Source organism: Nicotiana attenuata, chromosome 12 (genome assembly GCF_001879085.1).
Source record: "Nicotiana attenuata strain UT chromosome 12, NIATTr2, whole genome shotgun sequence".
NCBI classification, from domain to species: Eukaryota; Viridiplantae; Streptophyta; class Magnoliopsida; order Solanales; family Solanaceae; genus Nicotiana; species Nicotiana attenuata.
The window spans coordinates 23414675-23438394 of record NC_032000.1 but is presented as its reverse complement, the minus strand read 5'-3'; the positions used below and the strand labels follow the sequence as shown (position 1 = coordinate 23438394).

At 33.7% G+C, this 23720-nt stretch overlaps 3 protein-coding genes across 6 annotated transcripts; 2 read left to right on the top strand and 1 right to left on the bottom strand.

The window, feature by feature from the left end:
- LOC109235437 lies at positions 973 to 8408 on the top strand. Of its 3 annotated transcripts, none has more exons than XM_019401544.1 (15): positions 973 to 1224; positions 2015 to 2139; positions 2258 to 2369; positions 2447 to 2554; positions 3634 to 3738; positions 4281 to 4364; positions 4471 to 4586; positions 4840 to 4941; positions 5058 to 5171; positions 5299 to 5355; positions 5604 to 5670; positions 5822 to 5875; positions 6055 to 6129; positions 7897 to 7932; positions 8082 to 8408. In XM_019401544.1, the coding sequence occupies exons 2-15, from the start codon at positions 2120 to 2122 to the stop codon at positions 8178 to 8180; spliced, it is 1149 nt and encodes a 382-aa protein (XP_019257089.1). In that variant the 5' UTR covers positions 973 to 1224; positions 2015 to 2119; the 3' UTR covers positions 8181 to 8408. The 3 variants fall into 3 exon arrangements, with proteins under 3 accessions (XP_019257089.1, XP_019257091.1, XP_019257090.1); XM_019401546.1 differs by lacking the exon at positions 973 to 1224 and adding an exon at positions 1301 to 1506; XM_019401545.1 differs by lacking the exon at positions 973 to 1224 and adding an exon at positions 1622 to 1894.
- LOC109235959 lies at positions 11325 to 12074 on the bottom strand. Its single transcript, XM_019402201.1, has 2 exons — positions 11890 to 12074; positions 11325 to 11742 (listed from the first exon to the last, which is right to left on the bottom strand). Exons 1-2 carry the CDS (start codon positions 12072 to 12074, stop codon positions 11325 to 11327), a joined length of 603 nt encoding a protein of 200 aa, XP_019257746.1.
- Positions 16485 to 21645, top strand: LOC109235435 (uncharacterized membrane protein At1g06890-like). 2 transcript variants are annotated; one of them, XM_019401542.1, is made up of 9 exons: positions 16485 to 16659; positions 16767 to 16804; positions 17404 to 17524; positions 18311 to 18495; positions 19603 to 19670; positions 19760 to 19892; positions 20228 to 20389; positions 20893 to 21165; positions 21416 to 21645. In XM_019401542.1, the coding sequence occupies exons 3-9, from the start codon at positions 17404 to 17406 to the stop codon at positions 21518 to 21520; spliced, it is 1047 nt and encodes a 348-aa protein (XP_019257087.1). In that variant the 5' UTR covers positions 16485 to 16659; positions 16767 to 16804; the 3' UTR covers positions 21521 to 21645. The 2 variants fall into 2 exon arrangements, with proteins under 2 accessions (XP_019257087.1, XP_019257088.1); XM_019401543.1 differs by lacking the exon at positions 16767 to 16804.

The window sequence follows — 23720 nt, the reverse complement described above, 5'->3', positions numbered from 1 at the left end:
TAAATACATAGTGATTTTATAGCGTATGTATCTATTTAGCGACCAACTTTGGTCGCTAAATATACATAATTTTAAATTAGCGACCCAAGTTGGACGCTAAATTTAAATCAGATTTATTTATCTTTCATATAATATTTAAAATATTAACTGGGTCCCAGGTTAGCGACCAAAGTTGGTATATATTCTACTGAGCGACCAACATTTGTCGCTAAAATTGAATTATATTTATTTATATTTTATAACTTTTTTAAGCAAAATTATAATTATTAAAATTTTATAATTGGGTCCCAAATTAGCGACCAAAGTTGGTCTCCATCTGTTTACTCTTTATATAGCGACCAACTTTGGTTGCTAATTTTAAATTTTATTTATTTATATAATATTATTTTTTAAAAATAATATTATAATTATTAAAATTTCATAGGTGGGTCCCATGAAGTGACCGACGTTGGTCGCTAATGTGAGTAATTCTTTGACCAACCAAGTCTGACCAGTCCGGTCAACAGTTTGACAAAATTTTCGATCAAGTGGCGACCAACGTTGGTCGCTAATTTATTTAAAATTATTATTTTATTATTTTCACCAGTTTAGCGACCAACTTTGGTCGCTTTCCTTGACAGACGAACGTTGGTCGCTAAACTTTAGTCACTTTTTGCAGGAATTCTAGTAGTGTACCCAACCTGCCCGTTTGCTGCACCACTAACCTTGATGTTTTTATTTTTTTATTTAGTACTATTTATTGCACAGAAGTACTCAAACTAAATTGGGTGAGCTGTGTTAGTAGGGAATTGTAATCTAGTGCCAAATTCGTACTTCCGATGAAATCTATTGGCCAAATTGTTTAAGTATTATTCTAGTCACAAAATTTAGTTTAGGTATTTCTATTCATAAAATCATTCTATCTGATATCACCCAGGAAAATTTCTCTTAGATTTTCCACTATTTTAATGTAGTAAATATATCTGTGACGATAAAAATTTACACTAATGTTACTGATCAATATTTGTTCTTGATCAGAATTACCTTGAATTTTTCAGTGTAAAATAATATATATCTTACACCATGAGAATATTAGACTTATACTGAGTAATATTTATGTGGCATGAAGTTCCATGATGGCAAGAAATTTACGTACTTTCCGTATCAAAGTTTTAACATTTCAAAAAAGCCAAACGTCTATACCGATCTCTAAGGAAGGATCCCTTCTCTCATCTGAAAAATTCGGTAAGTTGATGAAAACTCTCATCTTTCTTCACTACTGTGGAAAATGACGACTACCGATCGAGTTTTCTATGCATTCATTCTCAACAGTTCAATTTATGTTATAGTTTTTAGATGCACAAATGATATTGAATCCAAATAGGGCTCGTTCGGTTAGTGAACAAGTTATAATGTGGGGATTATAAGTCGTTTTGGCAAATGAATTTGGAAAGCATATATGTTACTTTTTTCTAAATTCACCATTATTGCCCCAGTTCGTGGCTTGTCAATCAGTGAGGATAAAAGGTAGTTTAGACAAATAAATACTCTTATAATTAATCCTAATAAATGTTCTTCTTAATCAGTGAGTAGTAATATGTTTGTCTAGAAATTAGGAAAATCCTAACTTATGTCTGGTATTCATTAGCAGGAGTGTTTAGGGAGCTCTAGTTTCTTAAAGATAACTGATATTGGGATGAAATGAGCTCAAATATAGAGTGAAACGAGTCAGATGATTCATACAGCTGGCCTCAGCTAGTTTCGGATTGACAAGTATGAGTAGTTATTGAATGATTTCATTGCAATACTCAATAATTTGGAGTTCTTTAAGACTAGAGGTTCTCTATATTGTCTATCGGGCATACAAGTCTCTAAAACAGACTTAAAAACTCCTAGCAAAACACCTGGACCAAATGTAAGTATAAATCTCAATCAGTTGGTATCGCTTGTAGGGATCTCCATTATGTTTTATTCATTAAACTGTGAGGTTAAAGATGTGAACGCGACGCCATGATTAATAGGATTCATCCTTCAGGAATGTCAAGATTAGTTTCTTAGAAAGTGGAGGATGTTGAGGTTGCTTAAAGAATTGGTTTCTGCTTATTACTGCTGAGCTTTGGGTTGAGCAACTTTTATCACAATGGCAACCTTATATCGCAGGTTTGTGGACAATATTTATACTGGAATCAATTTCACCAAATATTTTGTTTGGAACTGAAGCTTATGTTGATGCATATACCTTAGAGTTACCTTCTTTGTCTTCTTTCTTCTGATTCAGTGGGGCTTTTAGAAGATCGAACGATAGAGGCAGACTTGTTATAACAACAATCATGGGAATGGTTTTTGGATATTTTATTGGCATTTCATCTCCATATGTTTCTCTAACAAAGGTAATTAGCCCAATCTTTGCTCTGATGTTAATTAAGAAACTTTTGTCATTCCTCGTAATTTTTTGTGTCTTTTGCAGATTACTTTACCTTCAAGTCTAATGTCATCTCTTGATGTAGCCTTTGGTGATGACCATCGTAGACCTTCAATTGAACGCTTTTTTCCAGAGAATCTGGTAAATCCAAAGGTATGTATTTCGCTTGGATCCTTTACATTATTCTCACCTTCAACTTCCCTATGTTGATTCACTTGTATAATCATGTGATGGAATCTCATTACGACTTATCTAGCAAAATGAAGTTTTGGTACTCCAGTAACAAACAAATGGTGTTAATTTGGCCAGCAAGATCCATGTAAAACTCTTTGAATCGACATCTTTCTGCCTTATGGTGTTGAATTTTGAACACTTGTGAATTCCATATCAACAAAATCAGACAGCCAAATGGATCAATTGTGCTAATTCTACTTCTTAAATGTGTTTTTATCATTATGTTGATAAATATCTACTTTCATTATTTCCTGCATTTTCGGAATGTCCCTTTCTGGTTTCTAGAAAAAATGTTGTATTTTGTGCTTTTGTCATCTACATAGTCTTTTTTAAAACAACTCTTTGAAGTAAAGCTGGCTCAACAAGATGCACAGATTTATCTTATTGGGCCACTATAAAGTTTTATGTGGTTTTTGGCAAATTGGCTGATTTCATTTAGGCCATTCTGCTCCTGTTTTGCAATTAAAGTTTGCGGTGATTGAGACGTTCTTATGGTCAGTGTTGTCAAAGGCTCGCTTAAAGCGCGCTTAAGCCCTGAAGCGAGGCTCAAAACATGTTGAGCGGTTCGTCTTGCTTTGGGGGCGTTTTAGTGTCAATCAAGGCACTAAGGCATACTTTTCCGTGTAATCCTGAAAAGGCGACACTAAATAATTGATATTTCATTTTATCATAATTCTTTTTCAATTTTTTTGTCTTTATATTTGTTATTCATGCTTATAATTATTGGTCTTGGACTATATATATATATATTTACTTTTTCTCCAGTTGCGCCCTTTTTCATTAAATCCCATGCTTTATTTGCGCTTACAGCTCCAACGGACCTTAGAGCTTTTTTGCGCTTTTCGCCTTTGATAACACTGCTTATGGTTATATGCAGAGCTCATATTCTGATTACATGATTATTTTGCATATGTAAAGGAGTTAAAATATATGTTTCAGCTGTCTTGATACAGTTGAATCAGGTCCTCTCTAAATTATTAATGCTTTTGATTTTCTAGATATATGTTCCAACAAATCCTCGTGGTGCAGAGTCATTGCCACCAAGAATTGTTGTCTCCGAATCAGATTTTTACTTGAGAAGGTTGTGGGGTGAACCAAGTAAGGTATGATGCAGATATATCAAATAATCATTGATTAACTCCGATTTTGAAAAAATAAAGAAAAAATGAAAAGGAATGTCTCTCATTATAGTGTATGATACCTGCATTTGACACTTCTGGAAAAAAATGGATACTTCAACATCCTGCCTTTATAAGATGCCGTTGCATGTCTATGTTATGAGTTTTTGGATTAAACATCAGCCACACTGGTTTCTGGGTAAGTTTTGGTTTCATTTGCTTGCTTATTATATATTTAGCTGTGTGAGGCTGAAGGCAAGGACTTTAGCTGCAACCCTAGGCTGTCATTCAAGTTTTTACTTCTCTAATGAACGACATGTGCTTCCAGCTTTGCATTAGCTTAAGAGACAATAACCTATTCTATATGCAATGCTTTCGAAGCGTTATGGCATGCATCATTAGGACTTCTGTATTTACGGAAAGGAAAAGCCTGAAGGTTGTCATGAAGTTTGTCACTTTTACTTTGGTTTTGCTTCCTGGTGCTTTATTTAGGTGCAGTTATCTTACAAATTTTGTGGAATTATCAGGATCTAACAAATAAGCCAAAGTACTTGGTGACATTTACTGTTGGTTTGAGTCAAATGAACAACATTGATGCAGCTGTTACAAAGGTAGTAAAAATGAAGTGATTCCATTAAAAGGATATCTTTACAACTTTAGCTCTTTTACTTAACATTGCATCCCATGTACTAGTCTTGTTTTCTATGCTTTATTTAGTTTTCAGAGGATTTTCAAATTTTACTTTTCCATTATGATGGTCGAACGAGTGAATGGGATCAATTTGAGTGGTCCAAGCGAGCAATTCACGTCAGCGTGAGGAAACAGACCAAATGGTAAGACTTTGATTTTAGGTATTAGCTTTAGGATTCTAAGTCTTATCTATCTGATGCAACAATCAAAGAGTAATGTCGTGCGAGAACTTTGTTTTATTTAGGCAGTAGCCTCTTTTAACTAGCATATTTGGATCCATTGATTTTGTCCAACTAAGATGATAAACTGAACGGAACTTGAGGAAGTTGTTGGATATAATAACTTGTGTTCTTTTATTTTTTTCCGTCTAATATTGGTCTCTCTTTTCTTTATCAGGTGGTATGCAAAGAGATTTTTACATCCTGATGTAGTAGCCGCCTATGATTACATATTTATATGGGATGAAGACCTTGGAGTTGAGCATTTCAATGCAGAGAAGTACGCACTATTCCCTTGATGTTTTAGTTGGTTCGTCATTTTCAAAAGTGAAAGCATCCATGTTTTCTCTTTATATATGTTGTTTCGGACTAATCTTGGCCGCCTGAATTTGCCAGGTATATTAGACTAGTTAAAAAACATGGCCTTGAGATTTCTCAGCCTGCTCTTGAACCCAACAGTGGATTGACATGGCAGATGACTAAGAGGAGGGATGATAGAGAAGTTCACAAGTACATTCTGTTGAATCCTTCTTCTGATTCAAATTTTAATCTATTTTCAATTAATTTGGATGGAATGCCTGTATAAACTAGCTTATGTTCATCGACATGTAAAATTTTTGTGTGGATTGATCAACAGGAGTACAGATGAGAAACCAGGCTGGTGCAGCAATCCACGTTTGCCTCCTTGTGCAGCGTACTCTCTCTCTCTCTCTCTCTCTCTCTCTCTCTCTCTCTCTCTCTCTCTCTCTCTCACACTCGAGTAGTAGTCTCAAAATATTCTATTTTTGGAAAATCATACACGTTCTAAAACAGATCATTGTTTAGCAATTATGGCTCCAAATGAGAGCTTGGGTGTCCTGATTAAACTCAAGCAATAGCCTCAGAGTCCTAGTATATTCTTTATAGGATTTATCTTATTTACCGGTCTCATTTCCTGTTCAGTTTTGTGGAAATAATGGCTCCTGTGTTCTCTCGAGAAGCATGGCAATGTGTTTGGCATATGATTCAGGTAGTTCTTACTCTTGGTATCAGATGTGTCAACTGGTGATGTCTTTTTTTCTCGCTGTAATCGTTTCAAGATGCAATTGCCCTGATCACGAGTGTCTTCTATTATTTCATATGCTATTTATACTGATTTTTTAACTTGATTTAAATTATAGAATGATTTGGTGCATGGATGGGGATTGGATTTCGCATTGAGAAGATGTGTAGAGGTTATTACTTCTTAGTTCCTCCAGATACATTCTTGAATTGTAGTAGAATAGTGGTAAAAGGAGAGCTGCACACTGAAAAATTAGATACAACTGAGAATTATCTTCTCAGCTTAGACTTATTTGAGATATGATGGACACATTGGCGAAATCTTAATTTGTTTTTAACATGGTTTGTGCAGCCTGCTCATGAAAAAATTGGTGTTGTTGATTCACAGTGGATTGTGCATCAGTTTGTTCCTTCTCTAGGGAATCAGGTCAGTCAATGTTCATTTCCAGAAAGCTACATTTTATTGATATAGTAATAATTTTTTTTAATATATGCGGAAATCCCCGATTAGGAAGTTCTTGATTCCTGCCCATCTTATGAGAACTCAAATCCATGAACAATGACCCATTAGCTACTTTCCCAACCTAGTTCATATTGTGATTGTAAATTCTTCAGCCAGCCATCCAATCCTCGAATATGTAAAAGTTGAAATCAATCACCTGAAAATTTCCAAGTGCTTGAGATAATAAAGATCAAGCTTTTTGTTAGTGATTGTAGCAGTTGAGCTCATGACTAGTGTTATGGCAAGTCTGTGTAATACCACCAAAGCTTAATGGATGTTTCTGATCGAGAAAAAGGAAAAGAAGACCATGCGAAAGCAACAAAAAAGGAGAGAAGAGGGAAAACGGAGAATATTATTATTGTTTGGAATCATTAGGAATAAAAACAAAGAAATGAGTATGCTTAACAGGGGTGGAAGGAGAGTAGAAGCTATGGGTTCGGCCACTAGCTTTGATCCAAACTATGTGTTTGTCTTAAGAAATTTATTGAATATGTACAAATTATTAAATTTAGAATTCAGTAACTTAAAAAGATTAGTTCATAAGCTTCAGTCCTGGCTCCGCCTCTGAATTACTTAATATGACCTATTTATGGTTAAAAAAAGTTTCATTAAATGGAGTCTCCTACCCTCTGATTCCACTCACTTTTGGACGGAAAAAGCATGTGTTCTTTCATCCTAATCCTTGACTCCCTAGAAACTCGTCCACAATTGGGGGAAAAAAAGCCTTATCTCTTATTCCCCTCCTTTCATTTATCTTCATTCCTTTCAATCCGAAGCATCTGTAAAAGAATGTAATCCTATGATTTTTTTTCTTGTTATGTATGTATGTGATATTGTGCAGCCTTATCCCATATTTCTGCGAGAGGCTGTTTCCACAGCTTGAACCTCTTGGTCACATGACAACAACTTTATCATTTACACCAAGGCTCCCCTTCAACGAATATCAAACATGAACCTATAAATTCAAAAGTACAATGAATTCAATGCTAAAACTTTGAAAACTAAACCCATCAAATTTATTTCTTGGATACACCTCTCTTTAGACGAGGACCAAATTATTTCTTCCGTTTCGTGACAGTACTGGGGTAGGAATATCTCTTATATCTCTAACCTAGATGAGGAAGAGAAATTATTAGCTAGCAGAGAAAAACTAGTGCTTCTTCAGATATGATTATATGAACATTTAGAGAGTTATTTGTGCTTCTTCGTATGTGACTATATATCCTAGTGCATGAAACTGTTCTCACCTAGTTTCTTTCTTAAAAGTTGTTATTACTGTTTCTTTTTGAGCTTCAAAGGAGGGGGAAGCTAGTATTTCCTTGACTGAATTTGTGTTATTATAACCATATCATCATTCTTTCTATGGGATACAAAACTAGCTCATGAGGGGGGAAGCCAGTGTTTCACGTCGTTTTACTGATCATAATTGGGATCTTTACAAGCACCACTTATAATTGCTGGTAAAACCTTTACTGAACCCCGATACAATGGCAAATAACTCAATGCCGGTAAAGGTTTTCGCAACAAGTTTTATTGCAGCTAAATTAAAGGGTATATTCATGGCCGCTATAAGTCTTTTTTGTTGTAGAATCATAGATTACCTGATTACTTATCCTACTGAAGTTGCTCTTTTAATCATTCTTTGGCATGTTCCTGCTTCTTTTGTTTTTATTTTTTTCTTTTGGATTACAGGGTGAGTCTGAAAATGGTAAAGCTCCTTGGGAAGGGGTAAGCATATCTTTTGTCACCTGAAATTTATATTGATAACTACCATAGGTTCTTTAACTTGATTAATGCCGATCCCAATTTGTTTGAGACAGAGGCATAGTTATTGTTGTTGTACTGGAGGTTAAAATGGATGAATATCTGTATTGTAGGTAAGAGAAAGGTGTACAAATGAGTGGGCTATGTTCCAAGATCGTTTAGCCAATGCAGATGAATCTTATTTTGTCCAGCATGGAAAGAGTAGAGTATAACACTTCTGCAACTGTTTTTGCTTTTGAACGTTGTTTCTTTTTCTCTCTTTTTTGCTTTTTTTGGAGGGATATCTAATTCTTTTTACCATTATCTCTTTTTTGTTTTAATTCTTTTTACTAGTACTAGTAGAATAGCCATATGGTCAACAATTTGATACTGAAGGTGTCTTGTCTTGTGCATAGACACTACCACCAGACTTTTCAAGAAATTTTGTGCACTTTGTTATCCGTTTCCGCTACATATCATTTTGGAGAGGCTGCCAAACCATTTCGGAAGATGGCGTTTCAACAATTATTAGAAATATAGGCGGATCTAGTTTGTAAGTTATGGGATCACTTGACTCAATATTTTTTATTCAAATCCTATAATTATATATATAATAAAATTGACTAAATATCTATAAATACTTGACTATATATGAATTCGATTATTATTGTATATTAAATTTAGATCGCGGTAGGAACTCATAAAATTTAGATTCTGATTTACGCCTCTTACATTGTCCTATGGGACTTAGTTTGGGTGTAAGCTAGTGATGGTTTCAGTTAAGTTGGTCATCCTTTTGGCTACTGGACTTTTGTTATCTAAGGTACAAGATTTGTGATGTATGACTCCAACAATTTTGTTTTCACAATTTAGTGGGATATTTAGACCATTTTGCCTAACTATTAAATAGACGAAAAGCTTTTCGTTTCTTATATTCTAATTTAGTTGCTCTTTTTTTTCTTTTCTTCCTTTTATTTTTATTTTTTATTCTCTTACAAATTCTGGGAGGGGGCGAGATTAATATATCGAGTAAACTTGAAAATTGGTGGACGAATTAATATTTTCGATAATAAGACACAAGACAGTCATACAAGGAACAATCGCGATGCTGCCATATTTTAATATTAAATTAATAGACATATAATCACAACATTAGTAATTAAAATACAAGATATTAGTTACTTAGACCTAAAAACATGACTTCCAAGTAACATTAATGATAAAAGAATTATCCAGTGACACGGAATTTTAAAGACAAAAGATGATGGCGTAATCAATAATCACCATATTTTTTACTGAATGATTTTTTTTCTCTCTCGCGATATATATATATATATATATATATATATATATATATATATATATATATATATATATATATATATATATATGTATATTTCTGCATGCGTTGGAGTTCCCACATCCTGCAAGAGTGTGTTAACACGAAGACAAACTTTTTATGGGTTTGATTTATCAAAAAAAAAATTTTGGGTTCTCAAACGTAAAAGTAGAAGTGCATGAAACTAACTTTAAAATTGCTTCGCCAGAAGGATTTATAAACTGATCTACACTCTGATTACTTACTTACTTTGGTGAAACAAAAAAATATTATAATTTTTATTTTTAAAATAGAAATCAGGCCATGTTAGGAATACAATAGATACTACATAGTTTGAATTAAAGTTTCAATCGTACAAGTTGTTGAGATAAGATAAAACTAGATATTCTTTGCATTTTACGTATACTCAAACACTTCAGGTGCTAGCTATCATACAACTCTTATTATTGAAGACTCTTCTCTTTATTAGAATATACGATAGATTTATCTCCAAAGAGAGAATCTCTTCATGGTATCAGAGCATAGCCAAGGCTTACGTCAAAACTTCATGCGTTGTTTGAATTCACGTGTGAATTATACAGGTAGTTGAGATAAGATAGGACTAGATATTCGTTGTATTTTATCTCTACTCAAACTCTTCAAAGGCTAGCTGTCATACAACTTGTATATATTGAGGACTCTTTACTTTAATGTAATATATGACTGATTTATCTCTAAATAGATAATCCTTTCATAGTACCAGAGCATGGCCAAGACTCACGCCAAAACTTCATATGTAGATAATACGTAGTTAGATTCAAGTTTGAACTGTACAGGTTGTTTAGATAAGATAGGATTAGATTTTTTATTTTTATTTTATCTCTACTCAAGCTCTTCAAACGCTAGCTATCATACATTATATATACACGACTGAATTATCTTCAGATAGAAAATTCTTTCATGGTATCAAAGCATAGCCAAAACTTACGCTAAAACTTTATTCGCGGATAATACATAGTTTGAATTGTACAGGTAGTTAAGATAAGATAGACTAGATACTATTACTATTTTACCTCAACTAAAACGCTTCAAACTCTAACTATTATACATTTGTATATATTAAGGAGTCTTCTCTTCAATGGAATATACGACTGACTTATATCAAACTACATAGCACGGCCCAAAATTCCAACCAACGGGGATCTTGATGGTTCCTAATACCGCTTACTAGGCAAGCCAACACACAACAGAGAAATATGAAAGAACTGCAATAAATGACTAACAGTAGGATAATAACATTGTGTACAAGTAATTCGGAGATAAACATAATAAGTCTAAAACCAACACCAACATAAACCATCCCAAGACGTGGAGTCACAAGTACATAAGCTACTAGAGTTTACTAAATACATTACTTTGAAGGAAACACAACACTGTCCGAAAAATAAAAATAGTACAATGGTAATAAGAAGATGACTCAAGGCCTGCAAACGGAATGTAGCTCTACCTCGAATCACCTATCTGGTATCCGCTAAGCACCTCTTGGAACTCCGTTGGTACCAATACCTAGATCTGCACAGTGTAGAGTGTAGTATGAGTACGACCGACTTAATGTACTGAGTAAGTGTCGAGCCTAGCCTTGACGAGGTGGTGACAAGTCTAAGACATGAGACCTACAAAAAACTTGTGTATATAATCAAGAAGTAATGAAATAACAGATAGAGTAACAAATATAACAACAGAATAATGACAGGTGAAAAGTGAAAGGGATAACAATACACAAGTAAAGGGGCATAAAACAGAAATATAAAGTAAAGTGCCACTGATTAAGCCTCTTTCAAAAGTGATTAACGAAGCCACAAAGTCAAGTCCACATTCTAAATATTTAAATAAGGTGCAACGAAATCAACAAAATTATTGGCATCACTTTTCGTGCTTTTACTCTCATCCTCACATCATAATATAAAAACAAGCATGGAAGCACCCTTCATTCATATCCTCTGTGGTGCCGCATTTGCGACACTGGGAATTGTTTCTACTCCTTATCGGATTCGGACTCTCAAGTAGCCTCCTCAATCGGCAGATGTCTCCAACACACTTCCATAGAAGGAATATCTTTAGATCTCAATTTTCGAACTTGCCGGTCTAGAATAGCCACTGACTCTTCCTCATAGGTCAAGTTATCATCAAGCTGCACCATGCTGAAGTCTAAAACTTGTGACCTATCTTCATGATACTCCCGAAGCACAGAGACATGAATTACCGGATGTACCCCTGCTAGGCTAGGAGACAATGCAAGCCTATAATCAACCTCTCCAACTTTCTCCAAGATCTCAAATGGGCCAAAAAACCTTGGGCTAACTTTGACCTTCTTTCCAAATTGCATCACACCCTTCATAGGCGACACTCGGGGAAGAACCTTCTCACCTTCCATGTAAGCCACATCTTGGACCTTCCAGTCTGCATAACTCTTTTGCCTGGACTAAGTTGTACGAAGCCACTCCTGAATCACTTTTACCTTCTCCAAAGCATCACGAACCAAGTTTGTGCCCAACAATCTATCCTCACCAGGCTCAAACCAAGCAACTAGAGAACGACATTGCCTCCCAAATAAGGCCCCCTACATAGCCATCTGAATGCTTGTCTGATAGCTGTTGTTGTAGGCAATCTCCGCTAGAGGTAGAAACTGGTCCCATTGACCCCCGAAATATATAGACCATGCTCGCAACATGTCCTCCAAAATTTGAATAGTTCGCTCGGACTGCCTATCTGTCTGAGGGCGAAATGCGGTAACCATCTCAACCCGCATGCCCACTCACGCTGCATGACTCTCCAAAAATGTGAAGTGAACTGCTTGCCTTGGTCTGAAATGATAATGATAGAACTGAGCATGTCGTGCAGGCGAATAATCTACTAGATGTAAATACGATCTAATCGTTCTAAAGGATAGGATGTCATCACTGGAATAAAGTGTGCGAACTTAGTCAACCAGTCCACAATAACCCAAACAATATCATACTTCCTCAAGGTCTGTGGTAAGCCGACCACAAAATCCATAATGATGCGCTCCCATTTTCACTCCGGTATCACAAATTTCTGAGTTAGCCCACCCAGTTTCTGATGTTCATACTTCACCTGTTAACAATTCAAGCACTGAGAGACATGTCCAACAATACATCCAATAGTTCTACTTCAAATCATGATACATCTTTGTGACACCTAGGTGAATGGAATAACGTGAACTATGAGCCTCCTCAAGGATCAACTCTCTCAACCCATCAATATTTGGAAAACAAATTCGGCCTTGAAGCCGCATAATGTCATCATCTCCAATCACTACCTCATTGGCACCACCCCGTTGCACCATGTCTTTGAACACTAACAAGTGAGGATCATCAAATTGGCGAGCCTTGATACGCTCCAACAACAATGATTGAGCCACAACACATGAAAATCCTGAGATTTTATGAAATGTTATGTCATGTGGTCTTCTAGATTACTTGCCTCCTTTGTTATGATCATTTAGATCATTTGCTCATCTTCTTTATTAAGAAGTTTATTTGAAACCGATTTATCTATACGTTTTAAGTGTACCATAGACTTTGTCCTTCTAGGACTTATTCTAATATGAGCATTTGCAGTGAGAATATTGTTACTTTCTTTGGGTCAACAAGCATACTTTGCAATATATTGGAGATGAATTATCTTTTTATGAACTTCAAGTTCATATTATCGTATTCGATGATCCAGATATACAAATGATAATTCATTCCACGTAACTTTTTCTCAACTGTTTATCTTGTCTCCCCTTCATGTTAGAAAAACTAACTTTCTTCCTCAATTTTGGGAACCCATCTTTGTGCATTATGGTGTTAATAAAAATATACACCGCACATCAATAATAATAAGATAGAATTATTTGGTTCTTGACCCTGAACCACTTGTGAGAGGAGAATGTAATATACTTTCGTATATAACGTATATCAAACTGATATAGATAACTTTGTTCTCATAAGCAATAGTTTAGCTATTAAGTGGAGGCACTCAATAAATCATTTTGCTAAACCAACTGTGATGTAAACCAACTTATCAAGATGAACTTCTTGAATAGAAAATCTGGAAATTATGCTCTAAATTAAATTATTGAGCAAGTTACCTCGCAAACACCAGGTTGCGGGTCAATAATAATAGCACATGTAACCATCTCATAGATGCATCTTATGTGGTATACATGGCAGGTGAATGGGCCCATATTCACCTTTGATATTTCCAGAATTCATGGGATTCGATCCCAATTTTGTTGGCTTATTAATTAATGAGAACAAGCAACATTAGAGAATTCGTAAAGAACTTTCTAGTTCTTTAATATTTACCCATGTGTATTCTCTTTTATTTTTGCACATCATACTTAAATTGATATGGCTAAACCAATAATGCCAACTGAATAAATTATCAATATTGATAAACTTCAGATTTACACCATAACGTGTGCAATTATCAATAAACTCCAAGTTTATTATGATATGGGTTCTTATATCAATAAACTTCTACTTTATTGTGGCATTCTTTTATTTGTGTAGTACAAACTGGAGAATAAAGCGGGTAGCTTTTCACATACAAACTGGAGAATAAAGCGGGTAGCTTTTCACATACATAGAAGATATTAAATCTTTCCTTTATTTATAGTCTTAGTATGACCAACCGCTTTCGCGAATACTTTAGAAACTCAATTAAGTTTCTTTGAGACTTACTACAACACAATGCCTTATTGATAATCAATTTTATTCCTTCAAAATAGTAATAATTGGCTCTTCCAGAGCTCTCAATTAATTTGGTACTACCACATATTCATCAACATCCATATGGTGAATATCTCTTTTAAAGAGAAAGTTATACCATTATGGTTATGGTTAAAATTATATGCAAGATATGTTTCTTGCATTAATGTTATTCTTTAATAATCACATTATCAAAATATTTTGGCGTGCAATAGGTACGTGACCAATGACCATTCATGCCATAATAATGACATTATTTTCTTATATCATCTCAAACCTCCTTCTAGAGGTGAGTGTGGTATATTCACTACCACTAGCACGTTCATATTCTTACAAGAATGAATATGTATTCATAAATCAGATGTTGTCACATTCACATCATGAATGGACCATTCATGTATATGTGCTTTATAAAATCTCATGTCAAATCGATGACAAATATTACTTTCACAGAGTGAAGAATATTTTGAAAATCCTTATTATTCTCATTATCACAATGATGACGATTAAAATTTTGTCTATTGCCACGTCCACATCCATTGATGCCTTCACAGTAATAATTTTGTCTTCTTTCAGACTTATCACATATTCCATCTCATTCTCTTAAGGGAATGAGAATGAAGCAAATTCAATGGGACGGGTTTTCACTTCTTGTGCTCACGATCATACATGACTTTGATCATGGCAAGACATAGAAATTTTACCACTTCGAGTGGTTATAATTTCTTTCTAACTCCATTAGAGTTATAATCAAAATTTATTTTCTTTGCTTGTATTTAAAATCAAATTATAGAATAAAAGAGAAAAATACGGTAATATACATACCTTAAATCCAGAATTTAATCATGAAGGAAGTTCATGGAACAATTGACAATCATTATGCTCATTCCAAAAGCTTCTACTCAATTGGTTAGAGTTTCGTGCTAATAACGTGTTATAAAACAATAAATGAAGAACAAGAGTTTTGCAGAGAAAAGCAGAGAGAGAGAGAATTCTTATTGATATTAGATGAATTACAATAGAATAGAACCCTCTATTTATAGGGAGAGGGTGACTTAGCCACCAAGCAATGAACCCTAGAATCTCTCTAAATATAGACATTCACCATAAATACAATTCTATTTATAACAAAATTACTCTATTCAATACTCTAATAACTACTTCCATTATTATCTGAATACACTTGACGTAGATACAGTTGAAAAGCTAGGCTAGGGTGATGCAGGCCTTTACAATCAAAGTTATTCTTCTTCTTTTTGGTATTTCTTGAGAATTAAAAAGGAAATCACTAAAGTTCATACACTTAGAATCTTAATTTCTCAAGTCGGAAAGATCTTCAAGATTTCCTAATTAGCACTATCATACACTGTATTTGTATTTGAATGAAAGACCAAAAGGACAGTTGAGAAAATACATGCATAGATCAAGAATTCTTAATATAAGCTTTTCAGACACCATTTTTCCATTTTTATATGAGATGCATTTTTGAAGCAAAATATAAGTTTTATATATTTTGTCACCAAACATTGGTCTTGTGGGGGTGCCAACGGTTGTGTTAGTTCTGGCTGCAGGTACATTGTCACATTAAGAAATGTTCACTTCACCTTTCTCCCTTCTCTATCAAGACAAATACTACTTTTCTTTATCTCCCCATTAGGTGAACCAGCAATATTTTGTTAATATCTTTCTAGTGTTCATAAGAAAAACGGAAAATTAACACTAGTATCATTTTGTTTGTTTTTTAACCAATTAAAACCAATATTTGATTCATTAGGTTATAATGAACGTAAATAAAACCATGCATCTGTTATGAGAATATCTAATTTCAAGCTTTTGATCATCAAGTACATAGAATTGGGAAAAACAAATGCTTGGGGATTGCTTCTAATTTTTAGGTCTAATTAGGGAATATTTGTTAACCTAAAGTCAGTCAAATGGTTTTGCTTACAACTGCCGTTAGCTTCCTCTGTGGAAAATGATCATCAACCGCTTCGCCTAAAAACCAATATACAGCTAAAATAATTAGGATGTAAGTTTTATAGACTACTCGTATAATTTTTACTCTATCAATACAATTTATTAGTGCCCTTTTAAGGTACGCCCTTCTGGTTGGTTGCTCCTTTATCTTTATTGTTTCATTTAGTTCTTCGTTTTTGATCGTAATGTATTTTAAGGGCTAAAACTTTCTTCTGGCATCTCTCTTTTATTTGGATTATTGATCTCATACTATAAGCACAGGGTCTATATTACTATATATTAAACCTAATCAGTTACGACTGATCTTTCTATTTTTCATGTTATCATATTAGGCTCGGCATAAAAAGCTAGTACTTGTTATTGTAGATTAACCTAATTTAATGATATATAAAATTTATATACTCTCAGTGCTAACTTTAATTGTTAACATGGTTAGGCCCCAACCACCCACCCTAGAAGTGTAAATAAAAGATAGGTTCAATTCTTTGTTCTACATTCTCCAACAAGTCACCCCCAACAAAAGAAAGACTCTTGTTCATCTCTTCAAGCTCCATAACCCCTTCAAATTAATTTCTTGAAATTGACTTCTTTGAGCCTAAAATTTATTGGTATAGCCACGACTATTTCCATTTTTTAGAGGTACGTACACACATTTTCTTACAAGTTTCTTCATGTATTCTTCTTTATTTTTTGTTTTTCTTTTTGTTATATTGATATTATTTTGTGTTTTACATGAATTTGGTTAGGATTCCTCCGGTTTTCAAGTTAATTAATCATATTTAAGGTAAACTCTCATCATAATCATCTCCTTTGATTTGATATTGAGGTAGTCCATGACAACATGCAAAGATACATTATAGTCTTGATACACAAGCACTTTTTTTTTTCAAACGTCAAGATTAATATGGGAGTTTCGTCAATTCCTATCTCGTGTCACTATGACTCCATTGATAGATCGGTTCATTCAACAATTCCAAAAGAGCCTAATACTACTATAAGTATCGGTAACTTTGACCATCAGAATTAGACCAGTGACGATATTAGAAATTCTAATAAAATAATTTAAAATTTATGAAAATATCACCTTTGATATCTGCACGGGTAGTTCTCTTATGTTAAGGTGATTCAAAAGATTTTATACGTACAAAAATAGATATTTTTATCCTATTTTTGCAGTATAACTTTTCGAGTAAAGGGATCGGGGTTCTGCCATTGACTTTGATGGATAAAAAAAGTCTCCTAGTAATTTTTGTTTCTGCCGAAATTTGGACTTTGATCTAGACATTTTTAGGCTAAGCTTATATCATCTTTATTTAGCCAATATTAATCAAACAATTTAAAGAGATGAAGCAGCATGATTTTATTTGTTTTGATTTGATAAAGATGGGTGAGAAGGCAAAGTTGCAGCTGGGTGTGGTGGGAGCATTATTTCTGTCAGTGGCATCCTCAGTCTCCATTGTTATCTGCAACAAAGCTTTGATGAGCAATCTTGGTTTCCCATTTGGTAACCACTATCTTCCTTTAACTTTTATCTTCCTTTAACTTTCACCAGCGCATGCAGTGTTTTTTGGTTTTTCAATCGGTGTCTCGTACTCATATTATATTCCAATCAAATTGAGTCTCCATTGCATAAGGCCCATTATAAGGAAAAAGTGTTTCCTACCGGAATTTTTTTTTGCATATTCAAAACTCATACGCAAAACCTTTGGTTAAGAATTGAGGATCATATTCGTTCCACCGAAATTCTTGATGATACCTCCACCAGCAGTTGGTAGAATACGGCTTATTATCATTATAATAGTATTTGTTTATTGCCACCAAACTCTTAATAGCATTACATCTAAGTTAACCATGTGTTTGGTGTGCAGGCATATGTAAAATAAAAAAATTAATTTATGAATATTATAGATTCCTTTTCATTAAGTTGAGTTCCTAGTTATATTAGAGTTTAGTTACTTATTATCTATCAAAATCAATATTCTAATCAATTACGATTATTGTCGGAAGCATAAAATTGTCTAGGCTAAACTTACAACTTTTGAGGGGAAAAAAAAGTAGGTCAATTTGTGTCCTCTACTAGTGTGCAATTTTATTTTATTTTTTTAGGGGGAGGATTAACTTGTAGGTTGACATTTGAAAGTGTAAATCTTTTCTATATTATTAGGGTACTTTATTTATCGTAACAGATATTCTTTTTAATTTTTAAATTATTATCTCACTTTTTATGGACGAGCTACATATAATTAATTATTTTTGAGATTATAATTAACGTGATAGTATTATATTGCAGCAACAACATTGACAAGTTGGCATCTGATGGTGACATTTGTTACACTTCATGTGGCACTTAGATTCAATTTCTTTGAGAACAAACCTATTGACATGGAGACAGTGATGCTCTTTGGTATCTTAAATGGCGTTTCCATTGGCTTTCTCAATCTTAGCCTCGGTTTTAATTCTATTGGCTTCTACCAGGTAATTAATTAAAATACACTTATCTCAATACTCCTAAGAATCACCAAAATTGAATATGTTGTTCAACACATTCTTATAAAGTACTTTAAACTAAGTTCAAAATAAAAAGGTTTTGTGTTTACATAATTATAGGGAGTCTTACAAAAATGCTCCAAATAAATCCCAACTTACCAATCTTTAATCATTAATTACAGGCTTACAAAAACTAACCAAGCATATACAAAAATTAAAAACCTAAATAAATAAGAATTCTTTCTCTCTAAGAATTACATGCAAAGATCTCCTTCCATATTTTTAAGTGTGATAAATAACTTTAGATAGGAAATTTTATGGATGAAGTAGCAAACAAATATATATATATATATATTCCAAAAATCCAAGCAAAATGGACCTTTTTCAATGAGTATGGTTGAAATTTATTGAAAACATGTAGATGAGTCACTATACAAAATTTGAGAAAGATTAGAGGTGATTTGGGCTGATTTGGTATCAAAATTTGTAGTTAAAATTGAGTTCAAAAAACTCTTCTGCAAACATATGTATCACACATGTATCTCACATAGGTATACATGAATATACATGTGATACACATATTATCTTTTTCCATGTTCATCTTGTATTTCGAATTTTCAATTCAAACCACCTCAATAGTCTACCCAATCATCCCAAAGCTGATATTTAAACTCCTCAAGATGTATCCAATCTATTCCAACAACACTCACTCAAAAGAAAGCAAAAAAATAATATTTTTTAACTATAAAGAGCTAATTGACTAATATTGGCAATATTTTATGAATTGGCTAATTGTACTAACTTACTTATGAGTTGAATTTCCTGATTATATATGATTACCACTTACATAAAGACACTAAAACTTTCTGAAAGACTGAAAGAATAAAGTCATTAGATTAAAACAATATTAACAACAATAATAATTATATTTCCCTCCTCTTGACTGGCTACACTACAAGAAAAATAGCTATTAACACATACGAAAAAACTAGTTTCTAAAAGTCAAATTTTGGTCCCTAAAAGTCAATGGCGATCAAAAAGTCTGGTTCACTCATCAAAAATGTGCTATCACCGTCTTTTGTGTTGTTTTTGCAGATGACAAAGTTAGCAATTATACCTTTCACTGTACTTTTAGAAACCATTTTTTTGAAGAAGCAATTCAGGTAATTCTAAGTTTCATATTTTCCTTAAAAAAAAGGCTAGTCTCACAACATCTCTTAGAATTTTTTTTTTTTTTTTTTTTTTTTTGCAGCCGGGATATTAAGTTCTCTCTATTAATTTTGCTGCTTGGAGTTGGCATTGCCTCCATTACTGATCTTCAGCTCAATTTTGTTGGCACAGTCCTCTCTCTACTAGCCATTGTTACAACTTGTGTTGGACAAATAGTATCCAAGAATATATATTATGTGCACTGACAGTATAATATTTTTATATCAGCATATTAATTAAGTTACCTGCAATACCGGACAACTGTTTATAACAAACATGATCTTATATAACCTGAAAAGTAGAATAAATGGTAGTATGATATAGCAAGTTAAACTACACTGATGGTGTAAAAATTCTACGTTTTAAGTGATATAACTTATACTTATCATCCAATTACTATGTCATAAGAAGAAAGATTTTGAAAGTTATTTCATTAGTTTCTTTGATAAATGATGTAATTATATTTGCATCCAAATAATTTTTCATGCTTTGACTTGACCCTCAAAATCAGCTTACCAACACAATTCAGAAGAGGCTCAACATCTCATCTACACAGCTATTGTACCAGTCAGCCCCTTTCCAAGCAGCTATTCTATTTGTGACAGGGCCTTTGGTTGATCAATTCCTTACCAAAAAGAATGTTTTTGCCTACAAATACTCTAATGTTGTGTTGGTAAGCAAATATCCTAATCCCCATTGTTTCTTGTGCATGTATGTTTGTACAAATTATTTGTTACTATAATAAGGGGCGAAGTTACGGCATGGTCAGTTGAACATCTTTCATCGGAAATTATATTATATATATATAGGTCAAACACTTTTTATACAACTAATCATTCTTCGTCAGAAAATTATATTATTAGTTAGATTATTTTTCAGTTAGGTTTCGGAATCTTTTGGTAAAGTTACTATCATGTGACCATGAGGTCATGGGTTCAAGCCGTGGAAATAGATTCTTGCAGAAATACAGGGTAAGATTGCATACAATAACCCTTGTGGTCCGGCCCTTCCCAGACCCCGCGCATAGCGGGAGCTTAGTGCACCGGGCTACCCTTTAATTTTTTCTTTTTTTAGGTTTAGGAATCTTTAAACATAGAGATCTTTGGCTAGATTTATAGAGATATTTTAGAATGAGCAAATGGATATTAATGAATTGAATTTGCAAAAAAAATGCAGGGATTCATATTGCTGTCATGCATGATTGCTGTGTCAGTGAATTTCAGCACATTTTTGGTGATTGGAAAGACATCACCAGTTACATACCAAGTGTTAGGCCACTTAAAAACATGCCTTGTTCTAGGATTTGGTTATACACTGCTGCATGATCCCTTCACATCAAGAAACATCCTCGGTATACTAGTAGCCATTGTTGGAATGGGATTCTATTCCTATTTTTGCACACATGAAACCAAAAGGAAACTGCCTGGAGATCATTCTTCCATTCCTCAAGTAAGAATTCCTTTCAATTTACTTAGGAGTTTAACTTCTAAACACTGACCCTACCAAAAAAAACTAATATGTAACCGTTCATAAAAACTGACATTTGTAACATACTAAAAATAAGACAAATTTATCGGTTGTAAGTTAAAAAGCACTAATAATATAACAGTGTTTCACATTATCAGTACATATAAGTCTAATCATTTTCTAGTGTTTGGAATTTATTCCTGGTAATATTTTATTTTTGTGATCATCTCAGGTTAAAGAAAAAGATATTGCTACACCACTTCTAGCAGGGAAGGATGGTTATCAAGATAAGGAAAATCATGAATCGAACAAGTTATCCAAGGATTCTCTTGTTTAAGTTTAGAGTTGAGATGATCTCTGTCTCAAATAAAAAACAATTATTTGAATTTAGACACATTCCACTTGATGTAAATGATTTTTGGTTCATTTCAATAATATGCACCATTTTCCAAGAATTTATTATATTTTGTCTTCCAAATTATCTCCACTCAGGCCATCAAGCTGCCCATTGGATAGGACACTTTCAATTACTATTTGTATTGTCTCCTCCAAATGGCTTATTTGACTGAAATCACTCTTTATTTGTTAATCATATGCATCAAAAATTCATAGCACAGTCCCTAATAGTTTAAGTTACGATTACTAAGATCTCTATCGCTACCCGAGTTACTACTTACTAGACTTGAGCAAAAGAAAGAATCTTGGCCTAACTGAATTATGATGAATAGACGCTTCTGAATGAATTCTTGAGATGTACATATGTTTGCCGCTAGCAAAATATTTTCTTGGAAAACAAGTAGTAATCTTATTCATTTTTCGGTGTTTGGTATGCAAATTAAGAAAAATAACTTTTCAAGAGTATTCATAAATAATTTAGATACAATAAACATGAATCCACAAATTTCATAAACTTTCGAACCGCTAAACTTTCGAAACCGCGAACTTTTGAACCCGTAACTTTATAATTTCTAAACCCGTAAACTTCCAAACACATAAACTTTCGAACTCATAACTTTGGAACTTGTAAAATTTCGAACATGTAAACCGAAAGATGAAGAAACTAAAACTGAAAATATATAATAAAAAAAATCCGAGGGGGAAGGGGGGGGCAGGGGCGGAGCCACCTTATTGGAAGCGGTGTCACGTGACACCGCTTCATCGGAAAGATTCATTAAATGTACATATATAAGCATAGGCAAAACCAGGTTATTCGTATAAAAAAAAAGAGGTGACACCGCTTAAACAAAGAAGCGTCACTGGTCTGGCGGTTAAGTGCTACAAATTTGATCTTGACGTCAAGAGCTCGATTCTGTCTGATGGCATACTTTATGTTTTTACCATTTTCGAGACATTATTTATTAAAAAATAGTTGGTATTACTGAGACTTGAACCATTGACCTATCATAAAATTAAGGAGCAACAAGTACCAGTTGAACTAGAATCCATCTATTAATAAGATTGACAATAAGTATAATCAAATCATTCTAGAAAAAGGACATATTTAGTGCTGTTTCATGAGACTATTATTGATACATTTCAAAAAAAAGAAAAACTAGTCGTAGAGAGTTATAGACTTATAGTAATGTTCTGGATTTCGTGCTTTTTTAATATATAGGTTACTATAGTAACTATTTATTTATTCACTTCTTTGTCTCCTTATAAAAAAATATGACACCGCTTACAAAAAATTTTGCGTACGCCACTGGGGGGGGGGTGGGGGGGTGGGGGGGTTGTGTGACGAAGAAAGCGAAAAAAAAAAAGAAATTTGAAATTACAAAAAAAAAAAGGCGAAATACATAAATGGCCCCTCCAAGTTGTCCTCAACGATCAGCCAGACACCTCAACTGACCCGTTTATCATTTAAACACTTCTTCTCCACTAAAGTACGACCTCGTGAACCCTTCACACTGACATGGCAAAGTGTGTGCTTTATACTTAATTCTAAGCGCGTGAAACCCTCAAAATTAAGGTTTTTTTTTTCTTTTAAATTAAGGTTTTTTTTCTTATTTCTTTTAAATTTAACTTGAGACTGATCCTCAACTCTTAAAGATCCCCCTCCATTTATATAATTTTGGAGGAATACAAATCAGTGGAGTTTCTTTCATGCGAGTTTCTTGAATTCCTTTCATACTTTGGAGGAATACAACTCAGAAGCCAAGAATGAAACTGATGGGTCACACGGCTGAAAAAAGAGACACAAAACCAATTTCGACGGAAAAAATGGAGGTTGCCGGAAATTTTTGAAGGACCCATCTGATTCTTCTTATGCTCTCTCGCATAAAAAAAATGGAGTTTCTTCTTCTGCTTCTTCTTACTACAAAATCTCCACAAGATAAAAGCCCTCTTTCAGTAGAATCGTTACTTTCAGTAGAAGACCTATTACAATCGTTACTTTCTCGGGATCAATTTTCCGGTGAGGTCCGTCAATGATTCCATTAATGGAAAATGAAAGTGGTCTGATGAGAAAGAATTGAGGGGAAGTTGTCTGATGGGAAAGAATTGTGTTAATTTGGTGGAGGGAGAGTGAAAGAAGAGGG